This window comes from Pinus tabuliformis, chromosome 7 (assembly GCF_031772625.1).
Source record: "Pinus tabuliformis cultivar Carrire ecotype Pingquan chromosome 7, CPIR1, whole genome shotgun sequence".
Lineage (NCBI taxonomy): Eukaryota > Viridiplantae > Streptophyta > Pinopsida > Pinales > Pinaceae > Pinus > Pinus tabuliformis.
Window position 1 is genome coordinate 470,964,952 of NC_142293.1, and position 18,903 is coordinate 470,983,854.

The 18,903-nt window shown below is 38.0% G+C and overlaps 1 protein-coding gene and 1 pseudogene across 5 annotated transcripts in view; one reads left to right on the plus strand and one right to left on the minus strand.

The window, feature by feature from the left end:
- The window catches only part of LOC149247985 (uncharacterized), a 161,673-nt gene that overhangs the window by 112,679 nt on the left and 30,091 nt on the right, over positions 1 to 18,903 (minus strand). For all 5 annotated transcript variants that reach the window (XR_016266642.1, XM_089458325.1, XM_089458324.1 and 2 more), the window contains one exon: positions 15,486 to 15,559. Coding sequence is in view for 4 of the 5 variants with exons in the window: in XM_089458325.1 (XP_089314451.1) it covers positions 15,486 to 15,559 (74 nt within the window). In the remaining variant the exon portion in view is untranslated. The remainder of the gene's footprint in view (positions 1 to 15,485; positions 15,560 to 18,903) is intronic.
- Positions 81 to 7,429, plus strand: LOC149247987 (villin-4-like; annotated as a pseudogene).

Below are 18,903 nucleotides of genomic sequence, written 5' to 3' on the forward strand. Positions count from 1 at the left end.
CAGCAGCAATGATGGAATTTGCTCCTCGTGACATCAGAAAAGGATAACATACAGGGAATAAACTGGCAATACAGGAAATAATGACACCATTCGTCAAGGCTTCTTCATTTAAAAGTGCCATACAGAGGCGTTCAGAAATTTACCAACATCTGAAGAATGGTAGAGGTACTGTCACATACAATATTATGATCTGGCATTTCTGCAAGATGAGGAGAGTTGGGGACTCTCAAAGATCATTGGAGGAAATGGAATCTACAGGTCTGGTGCCTGAAGAGGCCACTCTAGCAGAAGAAAGCTTCTCAATGTATTGTAAACCTGTTAAATTGTTCAACATTCTTCAGCACCGAGCCTCAAAGCATCCTTTAGATATTCAACGAAGTTTAAGTTACAAAATACAGGAAAAGAAACAAAGGCAAATCAAAAAGACTGTCACATTCTCTAGACATAGATGCCATGAACAAACTGCGGATGATTTGCAGGAACTATGGCCTCTTCTACCTGAGGTATTTGACAACCGCAAAATTTTACATGATGGGTTCTCAAAGACCTTTCAAAGGGATGGGCCTTCTTCTCAGCCCCCTGAAGACGATTGGCTTGAAAGTTGAAACTGAGAAGAAAGTGATTAATAATTCACCGATTGCACTAGATATTGGAACCTTTTATTCTGCATCGCCAGGTTGAAGATATAGAGGGGTCACCACCACAAAAGGTATCAGTGGTATTGAAATGTAAAATGTCAGCTCTTCAAGGTGTTATTTATGATTGGATCAAAGCAACAGGCAGTGTTAGGCTTGATCCTCAGAATGAGGCCAGAAGAATTTCAGACAGTTCCAAAAAAAAATTATAGCATATGTTCCACTGCGGAACAGGTTTATGAAGCTGCAAAAGACAACAACTTTAAAAAAGTGGTGTTTTTCGCTATGATATCCATTATTGGTCTGACAAAGATACAAGTCAGAATGAAGTTGGTGCAGAAACCATCAACACTGTTGAATTGGATGCAGCTCTTGAAGGACATGCAGTACAACATAGAGTGAGTCAAGGACATGAAACAGATAAGTTTCTATCATATTTTAAGCCCTGCATCATACTAGAACAAGGAGGTGTTGCTTCAGGATTCAAACATGTCGAGAAGAAAACATATTCAGTTCACTTGTTTGCATGCAAGGGAGAGCATGTTGTGCATGTGACAGAGGTGCCTTATTTTCAATGTTGCACGGGTACCGCTCCCAATCGTTGGAGAGCAAGTACCCCAAGCTCCGGTGCTCCTGGGAGGTTAGGAGCTGGTACGAAACGCTCCAAAACAGGCAGAAACTTTGGTAGGAGCATTGAAGCTTTCCAGGAGCTTATATCTGCAAAAATCGTGGTTTCCAGAGTGGATTTCAAGTGGGAGCTTGGATCGGAGCTCCCACAGGCTCCGATCCACGCGTACCCGAAAAGCCCAAGAAAATGGGCACGATTTCTTGGCGGCAAACTTACTCAGATTTGGCGGCAAAACTGACTCAGCTTTTCTATATAATTTTGTCCCTCATCAGCGCTGTTCGCCTGCCGTAAGGAGTAAGCAGCTGTGTTCACCTGGTGATTTTGTTTCGGTTCGTGTTCACTGGTGAGGAGTAAACAACTCAGCATTGTGTTCGCCTGCCGTAAGGAGTAACCAGCTGTGTTCACCTGGTGATTTTGTTTTGGTTCGTGTTCACTGGTGAGGAGTAAGCAACTCAGAACTGTCGTGCTTTCCCATCCATCTCTCATCTTCTTCCCAATACATCTTTTTCGCCTGCCTATAAATGTTTGTAACTTTGTTTGCATTCTAATTTCGGTTTGTTTGCATTATAGTTTCGTTCTCAATTGACTTTTACCTCAGATTAATGATTACGGTTCAATTCTGCCTATTCAACGGAGCTATTCACGGTTTTAACTTTTAAGTGATATTTTTACACGATCTCTACTTCTAATTTGAATCTTTAGTCAAGGCATAGGTTTCTTTCTCGTTCACGAATGAATTTTACGGTTTTACCTCAAATTAAGTATGTCGGTAGTCTCATTAAATTTTTAATGGCATTGCCTAAATTCGTAGATATTTCAATGAAATTGCGAGATTACGCTATGGATTTTTTGTTTTAATTATCATACATTACATAAAACATTCAAAAGATTGGAGATTTAATGCTGACATTAGTAGGTCACTGGTTTACAAAGCTTTTGATTCATAACTATGCCTTTTTGATAAAAGTTAAAACTATTCAGTTTTGTTACTCTGTTAACTTTTTAAGTTTTTGGCATCCGAGAAGATGATCTGGAATGATTTTTGTTGTCTTCCTTCATTTTTTTTTTGGGTCATATTTGTGCAGTACAAGGATTTTTTGACACTATCTTAGTGTACCACCATGGGTTTTTAACTTTTTTGACAGAGGAAAGAATGCAGTCATTTTTTATAGTCTTGTATGCGTTTTTTTTTAATTTCCATACTTCTGAGCAAAGCAATGCGTTTCTTTTTTAATCTACTAAAAAGGAATGCACCTTATGTCTTTAATGCGCAAAAGAAAGGATAATTGATCCTTACCAAATACCAGGTAAAGCTTTATCTGGAACCATTATTTAAAAATTTTCTTATTTAAAAATCATGTGAACTTTGTCCACATACAGGACAAGCCCATGGAAAAACCAGATTGAAATTGAACCTTATGTATAAGTAGACAAGATGATGCAAACTCAGTGCAAGTTCAATTTATACCACTCTGTTATAAGTTACATTTATATCACTCTGTTATGCAAACTTAATTTATAAGTTCAATTTATATCACTCTGTTATAACACCATGCATCTCGTATTGGTTAGGAAGTAATTTCTATAGCTTTGTGTACCATTAGTAGCATTAGTATAAAGGGTCAAGGGAGTTCAATTTACAGCGATGCATACCACCATTCATCTCGTATTTGGTTAGGAAGTTCTTTCCAGCTGTGTGATCTTGTTAGTCACTGTCAGTAGCATTAGTTGTTTTATCTGGAACCATTATTTTGAATTAAGGGAAAGAAAAGGAATTTTAGTTTGGAATTCCCATCATCGTGTAAGTGCACCTGGTTCTTCCTATTCACAAGAACTTGATTGTGTGTCCAAAATATCACATCAGTGTAGATCTTGTGAAAATACAACTTTCATGATTTCCTCTCGTGTCTTTGTTTGTTGCGCCACTGGTCTCGGTGCAGATCTTCTGAAAATACAAGTTCTGCAATCTGGAATGTGAAAGAAATATTGTTGATTGTATTCACAATCTAAGAATAAGCGGGTGGGTGATTGATTTTTCCTTATCCTATGTGTGTATTGATTTCCAACCAAAAGCTTGACACATCACAGCTTTAAATCTTCAGTTTGAATAGCAGAACCTTGTCTTAGGAAGGAGATGGTGGAATGACGTATGCGAACTTAATGGATAAACTTACCGAGATCTTATTACTATTCTGTTATAACTTATATTTATATTTCTCTCAAAATTCTATTCTGGTTGCATAATCCTCTTTAGTCTGGTGTTTGATCAAACAGAAGAATCTTGGGTGGTTCCTAATGGTTGTGTAATCCTCTTTAGTCTGTCCATTTGCTTCAAACAATTTTTCATAAAAAAAAAACTACTCCTTCCTAAGCAATTTCATCAAAAGAAGAAACAGTTCATGATCCATCAAAAAAATTAGTTTCTCATATATGACGCTTTATGTTTTCCAACTGAAACTTAATGATGTTTTATGTTAGGAGTCAAGGTACATAATCTGGCTGCACTGATCATTAACTAGTTTATTAGTTTATGAAAATATGCAAATTATCAATGACTAGTTTATTAGTTTATGAGAATATGCAAATTAAATACTAGTATTGTGAGTTTTATTTTTTTGTCATTTATGTACATTGTAAAATCTATTATTTGTTCCACTTCTAATGTTTTTTTGTATTTTAATGTAAATTTTCAGTGTTAATACATGGATAGAGGGTTGGGCAATGAATGTGGTAATAACAACAGCGGGATGAAATCCCCACAAGCTCCACAAGTTCAACAACAGAATGCAGATGCAACAATAGGTACCCACAAGCAATCAAGCAACATTTCCCTAGAAGCCCTTAATGAAATTCATGAAAAAAATAACAAAAAACAGTGGGGGCTGTGAGGAATGGAAATGCAATTTGTGTTGCCATGTTTTAAAGGGTAGCTATACAAGAGTATGGCATCATCTTTTGGGCATAACTAGGTTAGGAGTGAAGAGTTGAACATGTAACCTTGAACAAAGAACGAAGATGAATAAGCTTTACATGAAAGCAAATGGAAACAATGAATGTGATAATAGCATTGTATCTCTTAATAATAAGAAAGGTAGACATGAAGATTCATCCCAATGTATGAATGAACAAAGTCACATCCAAATTGAGACTAATCAAGGAAGTTCTAGCACTAAGAGGACTAGTGTAAGTGACTCCATTCAAAAGATGTACAATGTTTTGCATAGGGATGAAGCAGATGATGCCACAGCAGATTTTTTTATGGCGAATGGAATTTCATTTAATGCCACTCGTTCACCATACTATAAAGAAATGGTGAGAAAAATCATAGTTGCATCCTGCAGGGACAGGATATGCATTCCCAGGGTACAAAAAAATGAGGACTTCATTATTAGATGGAGGGGTGGCAAGAATGCATGGACTTATGGAGGACCTCAAACACTCTTGGGTTCATTCAGATTGTTCAATTGTCATGGATGGTTGAACAAATATTCAAAAAAGACCTTTGTTGAATGTTATTGTCACATCACCAGAAGGGCCTTATTTTTTAAAAGCAATTGATTGTAGTGGTAAAACTATAGATGCTACTTTCATGTTTGAAATGTTGAAGGATGCAATTGATGAGGTTGGTCCTTCAAATGTGGTACATGTCATCATATATGCAACACCTGTTTGTAAAGTAGTGGGATTGATGATCCAAAGTCGATATAGGCATATCTTTTGGACTCCTTGTTGTGTACATGCCCTTAACAATCTCTTAAAACTTAAAAGACATTGGTAAAATACAATGGATTGCAAAAATCATTTCACATGCGAGGGAAGCACAAATGTTCATCAGCAACCACCATGCTTCCTTGGAAATTTACAGGATGTATTCAAAGAAGCATTTTTTAAACCCTGCAGAAACAAGATATGCCACATATTTTATTTTGCTTGAGCGCATGGTTGAGGTCTATGTATCTTTACAAGCCATTGTTGTTTCTTCAGAGTGGAATGCATGGACTGAATCTAAGTCACCTCAAGCGAAGAAGATAAGAGAAATGCTTCTTAATGAGGATTGGTGGGTTGATTGTAGATATGTTGTCTCTTTCACAGCTCCAATTTTGGAGTTGATCAAGTATGCTGATTCAAATTCTCCTTCTCTTGGAGAAATATATGAATGTATTGATACCATGGTGGCAAGGTAAAGCACATCATTCGCCAAAGAAACCCTTCTTTGGAGTTTTTCCATGAAATCCACAAGCTGATAGAGAAAAGATGGCTTAAACTCAATACCTCCCTTCACATGGCTGCATATGCCCTTAATCCAAAGTGGTATATGGAAAGACCAAATAGAATTCTTCCTATTGATGATGAAGAGGTAAAACAAGGGTTTCTTGATGCTATAACTAAGATGTATATTGTTGATGAAGCAAGTGTGATACGGGAGCAATTTATTGATTTTGGTACATTAAGCCCTTTCATTCAGCCAAGATGCAAGGAGGGACATCAAGCATTATGCTCAAAAGAAACCCCTTGGATGGTGGAGAATGTATGGGGGCCAAGTCCCAAAGCTCTGAAATCTTTCTTCACATTTGATATCTCAGGTTGCTAGTTCCTCAGTTGCTGAAAGGAAGTGGTCCACTTATAGTTTCACACTCTATTAAGAGGAATTGACTTACCTCTAAGAGAGCAAAGAAACTTGTTCATGTGCATAGTAGTCTTTGACTTTATTCAAGGAAGCTACCTGAATATTTAGAAGGACCTGCTGCGTGATGGGATGTGAACGCTGAAGACGCTGCCCAAATTAATGATGATGATGATAATCCTTTACCAAATACAAGATTGGTTGGCATACCTTTAGATGACATTGTTGCATCTGATGATGATGATGATGACGTTGATCCAATACCCAGTGAGGCTCAAGCTTATATGGATCTCCTTGATGTTGAAGATCGTACTATATGATCATAAGCTTTGTATTTTTGTTGTTATATTTTGGTTATTGGGCATTTTGAATTATGTACTAATTTAGGCTTTTGCCTTTTTAAGTTTTTTTCTAGTATGAACCTCAATATGATTTTAGGTGGCTTTTAGTTTTGGTTATAACTTTTTATGGTTGTCTCTTGAATGATGAATCATTTAAAAATTCAATTTGATATATCTTTACACCACTTCAAAAAATAATAATAATATATATTAAATTTTAATTTTTAATATATTATATTATTGTCGCTCCCAACTTGACGTTTCCTGTAAATTTGGGCAAAGCTTCTAGCCGTACCAAATACTCGTTCCCACGTACCGAAAACTTGTGTAACATAGCTTATTCTCAATCATCTTTAAATCACGATGACATTTTTATTCTTGATACAAATCCCAAAGGCTTTCAGTTTAACGGCTCCAACTCATCCACTCAAGAGAAGGCTAAAGTTTTAAAGGTTTTTCAATATATCAAAGATAATTATCATGATGGGAAGTGGCAAGTGGCTACAATTGAGGATAGCAAATTTGTAGTTGATCCCAATACATGGGAGTTTTAGAGTTTTTTTGGTATTTTGCTCCTCTTGCCAAGAAGTCCAACAATGATTATGAATCACAACGTGAAGCTCTTCCAGCAAAGCTATTATGCATACAACAAGGTCGTGCAAAACCCATTGAAGGAAATTCATTGACAAGAGAAATGTTGAACACAAACAAGAGCTTCATGTTAGATTGTGGAATTGAGATATTTATTTGGATGGGTAGGAACACATCGCTTGAGGATAGAAAAGCAGCAAGCTAAGTTGCAGAAGAGTTGATTGCCAGTAAAGGAAAATTGAAGCAAGCTCATGTAACTCGTATTATGGAAGGATTTGAAACTGTCATGTTTAAATCAAATTTTGATGCATGGCCTCAAAGTATAGATACAACTATATCTGAAAATGGAAGAGGCAAAGTAGCAACCTTGCTGAAATGACAAGGATTTAATGTCAAGGGCCTTCTCAAAGCAGCTCCAGTAAAAGAGGAAAATCAACCATTTATTGATTGTACTGGCAATCTTCAGGTTTGACGAGTAAATGGTAAAAACAAATCGCCTATGCCATTGAGTGAACAATGCAAATTTTACAGTGGTGATTGTTGTATTGTACGATACGCTTATCCTAGTGAGGAAAAGGAAGGGCAGACTGTAATGTTCCCGAAGAATTAATTGCTCAAAGGATAAAGTAGCCTATCAATCCCCGTAGACTATAGTCCTCCAAGGAGGAAAACCCCAAAAATACCCACTGTTGGACAAGTTTGGGGCAGCTGGGCACAGTAACCCAAACTGGGGCTTAGAGTAAAGATTACTCTATCATTTTAAAAAGAAAAGTTCCTCTAGGAAATCTACAAATATGGGAGGACTGAATGCATTTGGAAACATCATTCGATTGGATCAGTTAGATCTGTTTTCTTTGAGCCTGAGGCTCTGAGGGTTTTAAGACCCCAATTTCTCTTGTCAATTTCGGTGCTGAAAGATCCCACCCTAGTTGACACTTTTCTATTTTTGTTTTTCATTATGTTCGAGGCACAGGAATTCAATTTGGAAAAGAAACGGAATCTGGTTGGTTCTTGATTCTTGGCTAAGGATAGCCAATTCTTTATACGTCAATCTCTATTCTTTGGGCAGCAAAATACTGTGGTACGCTTTGATTCAAGAAACCCTTTGTTGAAGGCAGCGAAGACCTCTCCTTTCCTCTGTTTTGGGCACAGGGCTATCTTTAGAAGGCAACAAATTTGTATTGAGTAAAACGTCCTGTCTGGGCACAGTATTCGGCAAATTTTCTCCAAGAATTAACGTTCTAGATTTGAGCACAAACGATCAGTGAAACCATACGCATCTCATCCCCGTAGCTTGCACCTTGGACCAAGATGTATTTCGACAAAGAATTCACCCAAAATTTTTCTATAAATGGTTTCGGGGGTCTGTGGCACAATATCAGAACACTATCCGGAAGCTAGGGTCTACAGTTAGAACCAAAAGCTCGGGACCAGCCAATTGATGTCAATTTTCATAGTCTAGCAAATCTGTTTCATCGACGCGATAACCACAGGGCTAGGGTCACTGCAACAATTTTCATTGAATAGCAGGTCCGGAAAGATCAGAACTACCAGAAGGTTTTGAGATTAACAATAGTAGATTTTATATGTTGGATGCTTGATAGTTTCATAGTTATTGGGCATTATTTTGTTAAATTTATGAATCGACCAATCTTGGTTATACGTAGATATTGTTATTTTGTGATCACACTTTAATAGTGAGAATTGTTTGATTGCTATTGTATTTGATTGAACTGTAGAGTTAATTGTGAACAAAAGGTACAATATTGACTTTTACCATTTATATATTACCAATGTCTGGCAACATACTGCATATGAATTTTATTTGAAAACCCTAGGATAAACTAGGGCAAAAATTTCACGAGCATATTACATTATTTTAACCTACTTTATTGAAAATTGGCTTTGTTTTTCTTGTCCTTTTTCCTTAATTTCCTCCTCTTCTTCATCTTCTATGAAGGGGAACCCTTATATTTCATTAATGGTCATGAAGGATACACCGGACAAACATACATCGTCAACAAAATTAGAGGCATGTGCAGGGGTGCTCCCTGCATAGGTAAGGACAGTTAGCATGTTCATTTTGGTCCCAACTTAAAGAGATCAATATCTTCTCAAAATTCCCTATCCGAGGACCTTGATACAAACTAGATAGCGAAGTCAGATTTGAACCAAGCAACTTCTCTCAGGTGAAGAGGCTTAGTGTCTCCACTTAAAGTAGTCTGGCAAAATCTCTTGCATAAAAGGCAAATACATGTCAATCTTATAGCATCTCATTTTCCTTTGAATGCTTGGCTGATCATTCACCTGTCCACGAATTAACCCCCTTCCAATTGAGGCTGTGAAACAAAATATGATATTGTGCAGCAATACAATCCCAAAATCTCAGCCCAACATGCATCCTGGTACAAGAGCTTTGACTGCTTCTACATTGGAAAATATCATACTACCATATATGAAGCTTGTACAATTAAGCCTCACCTTTACTACTGACTATTATCAATAACCAACCATCCAAGGACTTTAAGCTTAAAGGATGTAAGTTTTCTCTAAATTCCCTAAATCCACCTAGCTTATATGCAAGAGAAAAATGTGAGCAAGCACTAGTAGAAAGCTAGTTTATACTGTAATCATAGAAGGATGTCCCATAGGACCACCCATTTCCAATCCTTCCAAATGGGACGTAGCACACCAAACGCATTTTGCACATGTCAAGTATAATTTTACAATGTTGTGAAAGCTTATTTCTCAACTGCTTGCAACCTTTAAGTATGGTTGATTGTGCTCCATGGAAACCAGAATGCCCAAGCTCTTGACCCATAAGTCCCCCCAGTGTATTAAAAGGTTTGTTTTGCAAACTCATTCCCTAAATAAGGGGATTAAATTTATATGTCCTTTGTCCAAGGCGTCAAAATCGACCTTGCAACTAGATCCCAACCCTTTATATTTTCAAAATCCCAATCAAGATATTTGAGGCTATATGTCATGCTTACCACGCCCTTTCAAGAAGGCTTGATCCAGATACTCTAAAAGCCACTATTATGCTAATGATGGTGCACAACCCAAACTGACCCTTCACAATTGCAACATGTGTAACAGTTTGAAAACAGGAACATGGCATGAAGCATTCCTACACAACTGTTACAATCCATTTTGTTATTATTACCAACCCTTACACTTGAACATCAATCATCCTAAGCTCTCACTAATCATGCAGTTAAAGCCTAACCTTTTTCAGGGCTGTCAAAATCCCAATGTAGATTCTTCAAGTCTATATATCATGCCTGCCACACCCTTTTGAGGACTCCTGATACAGATACTCTTGTGTAGGAATGTGCCATGAAAGCATTCCTACACAACTCTTACAATCCACTTTGTTACTATTACCACCCCATGTGCTTGAACATCAGTCATCCTCAGCTCTCACTAATCATGCAGTTAAATCCCAACCATTTTGAGGGTCATCAAAATCCCAGTGTAGATTCTTTGAGACTATATATCATGCCTGCTACACCCTTCTGAGGACTCTTGATCCAGATACTCTAAAAGCCACTGCAACATATGTAGCAGTTTCAATCAGTGTTTTTAAACCAGCTGAGCTGACCGAGCCATACCCCTGGCCGGCCCAGCTCGGCAGAAAAACCAGTCCAATGGTCGGTTTGTTACCGAACTGACCAAGCAGGTCACCAAACTGACTGGTTTGGTAACAAACCGGCCGGCTCGGTGGAGTCCATGTTAAATCGGCCGAACCGGTCAATGACACCTAATGGCTCTTTTTGGAGGGAAATCAAACCCCAAACAGAATTATAATTTGGTTTTAGGTTTTCTTTAAGGCCATCTACCTCTCCCAAGCCTATAAAGGTACCCAACCCCCTCACATTTCCTCACAACTATCTCATTGCATTTGTGTGAGAATTTGTGAGGAGTTTGTGAAGAGTTGTGGAGTTGGTTTTTGGAGCAGCAGTGAGGAGTCTTGGGCAATCATTGGAGCAGCAGTGAGGAGCTTCTTGGGCAGCCATTGGAGCAGCATTGAGGAGTTGGTTTGTTGGAGCAGCATTGAAGAGGCTAGAGCCTAGAGGTATTTTTTTTTCACTTCTAAAATCTGTTTTTGCTTGTTTTTTTTTTCAAATCTGGAAATTGAAAAGAGTAATTTTTGTAAAAGAAATGAACATTGAAGCATTGTTTTTTTTTTTCATTTTTTTTTTCCTTTCATTTCCAAGTCCAAATATCAAAAAATGGCTCCTAGAATGAAAGATGTTGCTTGGGCATATGCTGAAATGATTGATAATCAAATGCATTGCAAATTTTGTCATAGAAAAATTAAGGGAGGTGGAGGGAGCATTCACAGGCTGAAACAACACTTGGTTGGTGTTAGAAGCCAAATTACTCCATGTAAAGCACCATCAGAACAAATTGGGTAGATTAGGAAGGAGTTGCTAGATAAATTTGAGAAGTTTGAGGAAGAAAAAGCTAGGCAAAAAGAAATAGAGGTTGAAATTCGGAGGAAGAGAAGTATAAAACACATGATGGTTGTCAACCCCAATTTTGATTATGAGGGCTCGTCATCTATCCCTTGCACTGATGCATCCAACCCCTTTCGCTATGTTCCTTCCTCTTTGGAGTCTATGCAAAAAAAGGGCAAGGGTAAAATGAAAAAGAAGGATGATATCAAAAGTTATTTCACACCCTCCTCTCCCTCTAATAGTGCACATGGTCCTCAAGATAATAGAGGTCAAATGCAGCCCACTTTAGATTACCACTGGAAGAAAGAATTGAGAGTAATTGTCTGTAATTACATAGTTAGATGGTGGTATGATGCTTATATCCCCTTCATTGCTTCTCGTTCACCAGATTATGAACCTATGTTTGATGCCATATTTGTTGCTGGAAAGGGCTTCAAAGGCCCTACTATGCATGAGTTAAGGGGGTCTCTTTTGCAAAAAGAAGTTTCATCCATTGATGAATATTTGAAAGATTTCAAAAGCTCATGGGCAAAAACAAGGATGTACCATCCTGTCAGATGGATGGACTAGTCAAAGGAACGATACCATCATAAACTTTCTTATCTTTTGCCCACAGGGAACCATGTTTATAAAATCAGTTGATGCATCTGATAGGGTGAAAGATGCACACTTGTTGTTTCAGCTTTTGGATGAGGTTGTTGAAGAGGTGGGGGTGCCTAATGTTGTTCAAATCATCACAGATAATGCCTCTAACTATGTTCTTGCTGGTAAAATGTTAGAGGAAAAACACAAACCCATCTTTTGGACCCCATGTGTTGCACATTGCATAGGCCTCATGCTTGAGGATATTGGCAAAATAGATTGGGTCAAGAACATTGTAGAGCATGCCAAAGCCATAACAAAATATATCTACAATCACTCATGGATTTTGAGCTTGATGAGGAAACACATAGGGGGCAGGGATATTATTAGGCCTACCATCACTAGAATTGCAACTCATCTTTTGGCATTGCAATCTATGCGTTCCCAACATAGAAACTTGCAAAGGGTGTTTGCCAATGATGAATGGAATGAATGTCAATGGTCTCGCAAACAGGATGGAAAAGATGTGAGAAAGAAAGTTAATGAAGAAATATTTTGGAAAAGGCAGCAGAGATTGTGAAGGTTGCTAAGCCAATGGTTAAGGTGTTGCAGTTGGTGGATGGGGAAAGATTGGCTATAGGCTTCATTTATGAGGCTATGGATCAAGCAAAGGAGCAAATAAAGGTAGTATACAAGGATAGAGTGGCTAAGTATGGGCCCATTTGGGAAATCATTGATCAAAGATGGAACAATCAACTCCATCACCATATACATGCAACTGGGTTTTTTCTGAACCCAAGGTATCATTATAAAGTTGTGAAGGTAGAAACTTTGATTGGAGAGGTTCGAGATGGATTGATTGACTGCATTGACTGCATGGTCCCTAAGGAAAGTGATCAGTTGGAGATACACCGACAGATCACTTGTTTCAGCAGAGCCACGGGTACCTTTGGCAATAACCTAGCAAGGGTTGCAAGAGAAGCAGATGAGCCAGGTAAACAAAAATTTCAATTTTCAAATTCTTATTTTGTTAAACTGTTTATAAATTGAAAGTTGGATATAATTTGTTGAGCTAACTCATTACACAACTATGCTTTTTGCAGCACAATGGTGGGAGGCTTTTGGTAGCCATTGTCCTCAATTGCAGAAGTTTGCAATCCGTATTTTGAATCAAACTTGCAGTGCTACTGGGTGTGAACGCAATTGGTTTGTCTTTGAGAGGTTTCACACGAAGAGAAACCGTTTGGAACAAAAACGGTTAAATGATCTAGTCTATGTCCAATACAACCTTCGACTAAGACGCAACCAATTGCTGAACAAAAGACCTAATACGGATCCCATTGTGTTGGAAGATATTGAACCAGCATCAGATTGGGTAGTGGAGAGTCATCTAGTAGAGTTTGATTCTGATGAGGATATTGGTCTTGATTTGGATTTACAGATGGAGGCATTAGTTGAACATAATGTTCAGTTGAATGCAGATCCACTTGTACCAGGCCCAGTCCCAAGTCCTCCAGTTGCAAGCACTTCCTCTACTCAGCCACGACGGAAGCACATATCTCGTCTATCTCAGCGTGCAGTTGTTGCACCTGCTAGTGCTACTACTTCTATAGTTGCAGTTGGAGATGGTGATGAGGAGGAGGAGCCATGGGTTTCCCTGTTTGACTCTGATTTAGACTCTGAGCCAAATGATGTTGGCTTCTCTAGTAGTAGCCAGTAGTACTGGTGATTAGTGATGTTTTACAGTTTACTTTTGTTGTAGAGGCCATTTAGAGCCTCCTTGGTTATGTGTTTTTGTTTTGATCAATATCATGTATGTATTGGACAGTGCACTGGGTACCATTTTGATATAATGGATATATTCATGAACCTACTTTGGTCACATGTTATCTTCTCTCTATATTCTAATGCTTTGTGTTTGGAAACATGAATGAAAATCTTTAAAATTATGTTTTTTCATAAAAAATATATATATATTTAATGTATTTTTTACAACGACCGAGTCATTGAAATCAAACCAACCGAGTTGATACCGAGTCGGAGTCGGAGTTGGAGTCAACCCTCGATCAGTTCCGAACCCAAGTCGAAGTCAGAGTCGGAGTCGGAGTTGGAGTCAACCCTCGATCGGTTCCGAACCCAAGTCGGAGTCAAAGTCAGAGTCGGAGTCGGAGTCGACCCTTGGCCGGTTCCGAACCCGAGTGGGAGTTTTCAAACATTGGTTTCAATACAATGACAAATAAGAACTTCCCATCAAGCATTCCCATGCATAGCTCTTACAATCTACTTTGCTACTAGGAACAAGCCCTACGCTCAAACATATGCCATCCTGAGCCTTCACTAATTAAGTTGGAGGAAGGATTTCTTCTTCCAAGACGCCCTCAATATTTCCAGTCTTTTGATATGAAAGATTGAAGAATTGGGAAGAGGGAAATAAGGAAAAAGGGAAAAAAAAAAAATGGCTCTTTAAGTCAAATAACCCTCCTCTAAATGACTGCTAGGTGGAGAAAGCATCCGTTAAGTTGTTCCCTTGCCTCCTCAAAATAATTACATGCTTTTGATTTAGTTGATGAGGAGAATTTTTTTTTCTTTATGGGAAGAATAGGCGGAGAAAATCAAAGGCTCCTTAATGAATTCGAGATGTAGGATTAGGAAGCCATTTTGGCTTTTTCTATTTTTTTCATATATATTTAAAAGAAATTATGGATGTCCCTACCACATTTCAATGGCATTCCTTGGCACCCTTGAGTACCTAGAATACTAAGGAAGGCAAAGAATGCAAACCCCGCTCCAAGCCAAGTGCCCCTATTTAACCACACCATTTTCTACATCACCTGAAGATAAAACATTTCATACAAACAACATATAATAAATAATTGTCAATCTACAGTGATGTAAAATGGTGAGCAAACGGTATATAGCCTGAGAGTGGGTGCAGCCTGCATCGCATATTCCAAAATTATGTCCACTTTCATGCTTTACAGCATGATATAGGAGAATTTGCAACATGTTAAAGTCAGAAATGTTCCAAACATCACATCACAAATATCAAATTTAAATCATTGATGGTGTATTGCTTATACTTGTGTTATCTATAACCACTCAACTCACTCATTGTCTCCTCTATAAACTTTTTAATCCCATTACATCACAGGTATCCAATTAAAATCATTGATGCTGCCAATTTGTTTGCTACCTCTGTTTAAGGACATGATAGGATGAGATGGCTTCTGAATTTGGTTAGTAGTCTGCTAAAAGTTACTAATTAAATTGTTACCTTTGAATTTCTCCTACCATGTATTATACCATATATCTGTTTTAAATCCAACTCTGAGACGCCATAAACATGTAAAAACATATATTTTCATTCCTAAAGCTTCAAGCAACTTAATGGATAACAAAGGTGAGAAACAACTATTTCAAAAATGGAGTGCTAAAAAAACATGCAAACATAAATTGATAGCAGACTAGAGAATCTAATTAACTGAAAATCGACTGGATGTAAACATAAGATTCTAGTTGCAGACTCCAACTCCCTCAAAATGCATCCTACCAAGAAGGCAACAAAAATTCCTTGGCCAGAACCAAAGCTTGAAGCCCTGTGAAAAGGTCAGTACTACTCACATTTCCCTAATCGAATTAAAGTAAATTGATTTATCGCCCATCACCAGAGACATGAATGACATTGTCGCATATACCTGCAAAAGAACATCAAAGTTAATATTAGAATCAAACAAAAGTTCTCAACTTTAAATTGCCATAATATTTACATCCAATAAAATTGGCAAACGGCTCAATCTGCAATGCATTCTACGAGAAATAACTTTTCAATGACGCCACAATTGAACCAAACTTGACAGCTTTAGTGATACTTCGCAATTTTTTTCCACAACACAGAAGCAGACTAATACTTTGCAAAACTTTGCCACCATGCAGAATCAGACTAAGTATTACAAGAGTTAGCTCAGTGTAACTCCTAAAGAACTCTACATACTAAACAAAGATCAATTTTACATTACACACTGGGTTAGAGCTCCATGGGTCAGAGCTACAAAAGCTTTTACAGAAAAGTCCATGACAAATAAAATGCAAGAACTGACACATTGCCAAGTAAAAAGATTCCCAATATTATTTCAATTCTTAGATCTAGCCTAGCTCATAGAAATATTCAAAGAATCTGTTAAATTTGCAGAAATTGCTAACTTAGGACCTAAGAAGAATCTCTAATATACCCCCAGAGAATCCAAGTGGATGGAAGATGGTCTATGGTGCAAGGCAAAGTTCAAGTCGAGCACAATAGAGAGTTCAAAATGCCTATGGACAAAAATCTTGCTAAGGATTATGGTCACAAGTCTTCGAGTACCCCTGGAAAAGTTAGACTCTTCAATAGATAAAGCTATCTGAATTAGCACTGTCATTGAACGATTTGGAAAATGAAATCTAACCAAAAACCACATCAGCAATTTAGATTTCCCTTTGTAGAAGAAATGAATACAGAAATGTTGAAAATGGGAATAGGATATAAGATTAGCAAGTATATTTGTCATTTTCTCGGATGAAAGCACTCCTTGGAAGATGAGGTGATTATAGACTAGGGTTCCCGTAGGTCTCACTAAGCATGATGGACCTGGTGGATAATCAGGAGGTCAAGGTGCCCAGCCCTCACTCCATTTTTTGTATGGAGAAGGTGTTACTAGAAGTGTGGTGAAGTGCCAAGGCATTTAACACTGACATGACCAAGGATATGGCAGATCTAGAGTTGGAGGCAAGAGTACCAGATGTTGGAAGGTGAGAGGAAAAACCTAGACACAGCAAGCAAAAGTATGCTGATAGATCAGGAAAGGAGAATTAAGTAAAAAGGGCAGGTAAGAGAAGATGGGCAAAAGGGCCTTTTTGGATGTATCTTGATTCTTCACAACAAGTCATATGACAGGACGTTGTGCGATCCTCTGGTGAAGTTGCTACTCAAACTCCATTCCAATCTGCTGCCAAAGCTTGCTTTCAGGGCAAACCCTAAGAAGTTTGAAACACATCTCCTAGCAAGGAAACAACACATTTTCTCCTAATGATGGATCTCAGTTGTGGGTCTGCAATGTTTAGAAATAAAAGATGGATGCAGTTCTTCCAGAAATCCCTACACCTAAAAACAAAGATGTGTCAGGGTTAAACCAGACAAGGTTAAACGATCATATATCAAGATACTGGCATTGAGGAAGTAGAGGTTTTGATCAAACTTGCTTTAGTTGGTCATTTTATGGCCAAAATGGTGAAAGGGGAATCATTCAAAAGTTCATTCGAAGCTAGATGGCCGCTAGGTCATATTCCCCATCTTCCACATGTTGGAGTGGGATTAGATTTGATTTGAGCTGAGACAAGAAAAGGATGTTGAGGCAATCCTAAGTCAAGATTGGCTTTACAGCCCGTTAGGTCTAGCTCTGAAGAGGTGGAAGCCTACTTTTGACCCTTAAAGCAAGCTTATGTTCATCCAACAAAAATGGGTTTTAATGCCTATGCTACCTCTCAAACTATGGAACAAAAATATCCTCAAAGATATATGAAATTTCCTAGGTGTATTTATAGCCCTAGAACAATATTTTAGGGGGGAGGAGGATAAGCAGCTTGAGAAAGTTTTGGTCAAATTATAATTGCATGGTCTTATGTTGAAAAGTTGGACTACTAAAGGTTACCTCTCCATTGCTCGAGGTGAAATGCAACGGAGCATCTATGAATGGAATGCAAGGAGCCCTCCAAAAGCTTGAGTAGGCAGAAAGATGCAAGTTAAAAAGGATCAAAGGTTGTAGACTCCTAGAAGCTCAGAGGAAGAGTCTTTGGAGAAGAAATCTCAAGAAAGGAAGTAGAGAAGTCCCCGACGACTGTTCCTACAAGGCAATTTTCATCCATTATCAATAATTTGATGACCCAAAAGGATCCAATTACCGACATTCAAGGCATGCCCTCTGCTAATACAGACCCTATCCCTCAATCTAGAAAAAATGGGTTTATTTCCTCTGCATAAAGTCCCAATTTAGAAGTGTTCATTAACAAGGGGGTTTCAGGATCAATAAGCTCTATGGCTATTTCTTTCTCCTTTCTTTTAGCATTTTTCCAGGAGTTGTCCACATTGTATTCACGCTGGATGTATCTTTTAGTCCCACTGACCTAATTTTGTGGTCTTATGTTGAAAAGTTGGACTACTAGAGGTCACCTTTCCATTGCATGGTGTGCAATGTAATGGAGCATCTATGAAGAGACTGCCAGGAGCCATCCAAAGGCTTGGGTAGGCAGAAAAATGCAGGTTAAAAACGAAAAAAAGTTGGAAACTCCTAGAAGATCAAAGGAAGAGAGTTTGGAGAAAATGGCACTAGGGATGGCTCTAGCAGAAGTCTCAAGAAGGGACATAGAGAAGTCCCTGACCACTGTTCATTCCAGGAAATTTTCATCCATTATCAGTAATTTGATGACCCAAAAGGATCCAATTACTGCTATTCAAGGTATGTCCTCTGCTAATACATTACATGTCCCTCAATCTAGAAAAATTGGGTTTATTTCCTCTGCAAAATGTCCCAATTTGGAGGTGTTCCTTAATAAGGAGTTTCAGGATCAATAAGCCCTATGTCTATTTCTTTCTCCTTACTTTTAGCATTTTATAGGAGTTGGCCACATTGTATTCACACTGGATGTATTTTTAAGTCCCATTGACCTAATTTTGTGGTCGCTTGTCAGACATTAACAAAATTATTTTATACTAGCTTATATTAGTGTCACCTAACCAATTTTCTGATACCAATAAGCCGAAGGATTTAAGTGAAATGGTCTCCATCCCCAGCGATAGCCACTTAAAGGATTGTAGGGTTAAGGCTCAAAAGCTAATCTTAAAGTCAAGCTACTAACTTCAATCTAGAAAGGAGTTACCCTTGGATGAAAAGAAATACTTAGAGGGGGCTTTGACCTCAAATATAGGTCAACCTTCTGCTGTGAGCAAAATTCTCATCCATTGAAAACTTGAAAACTCAAAAAAATTTAAAGAAGGTAAGCCATTGAC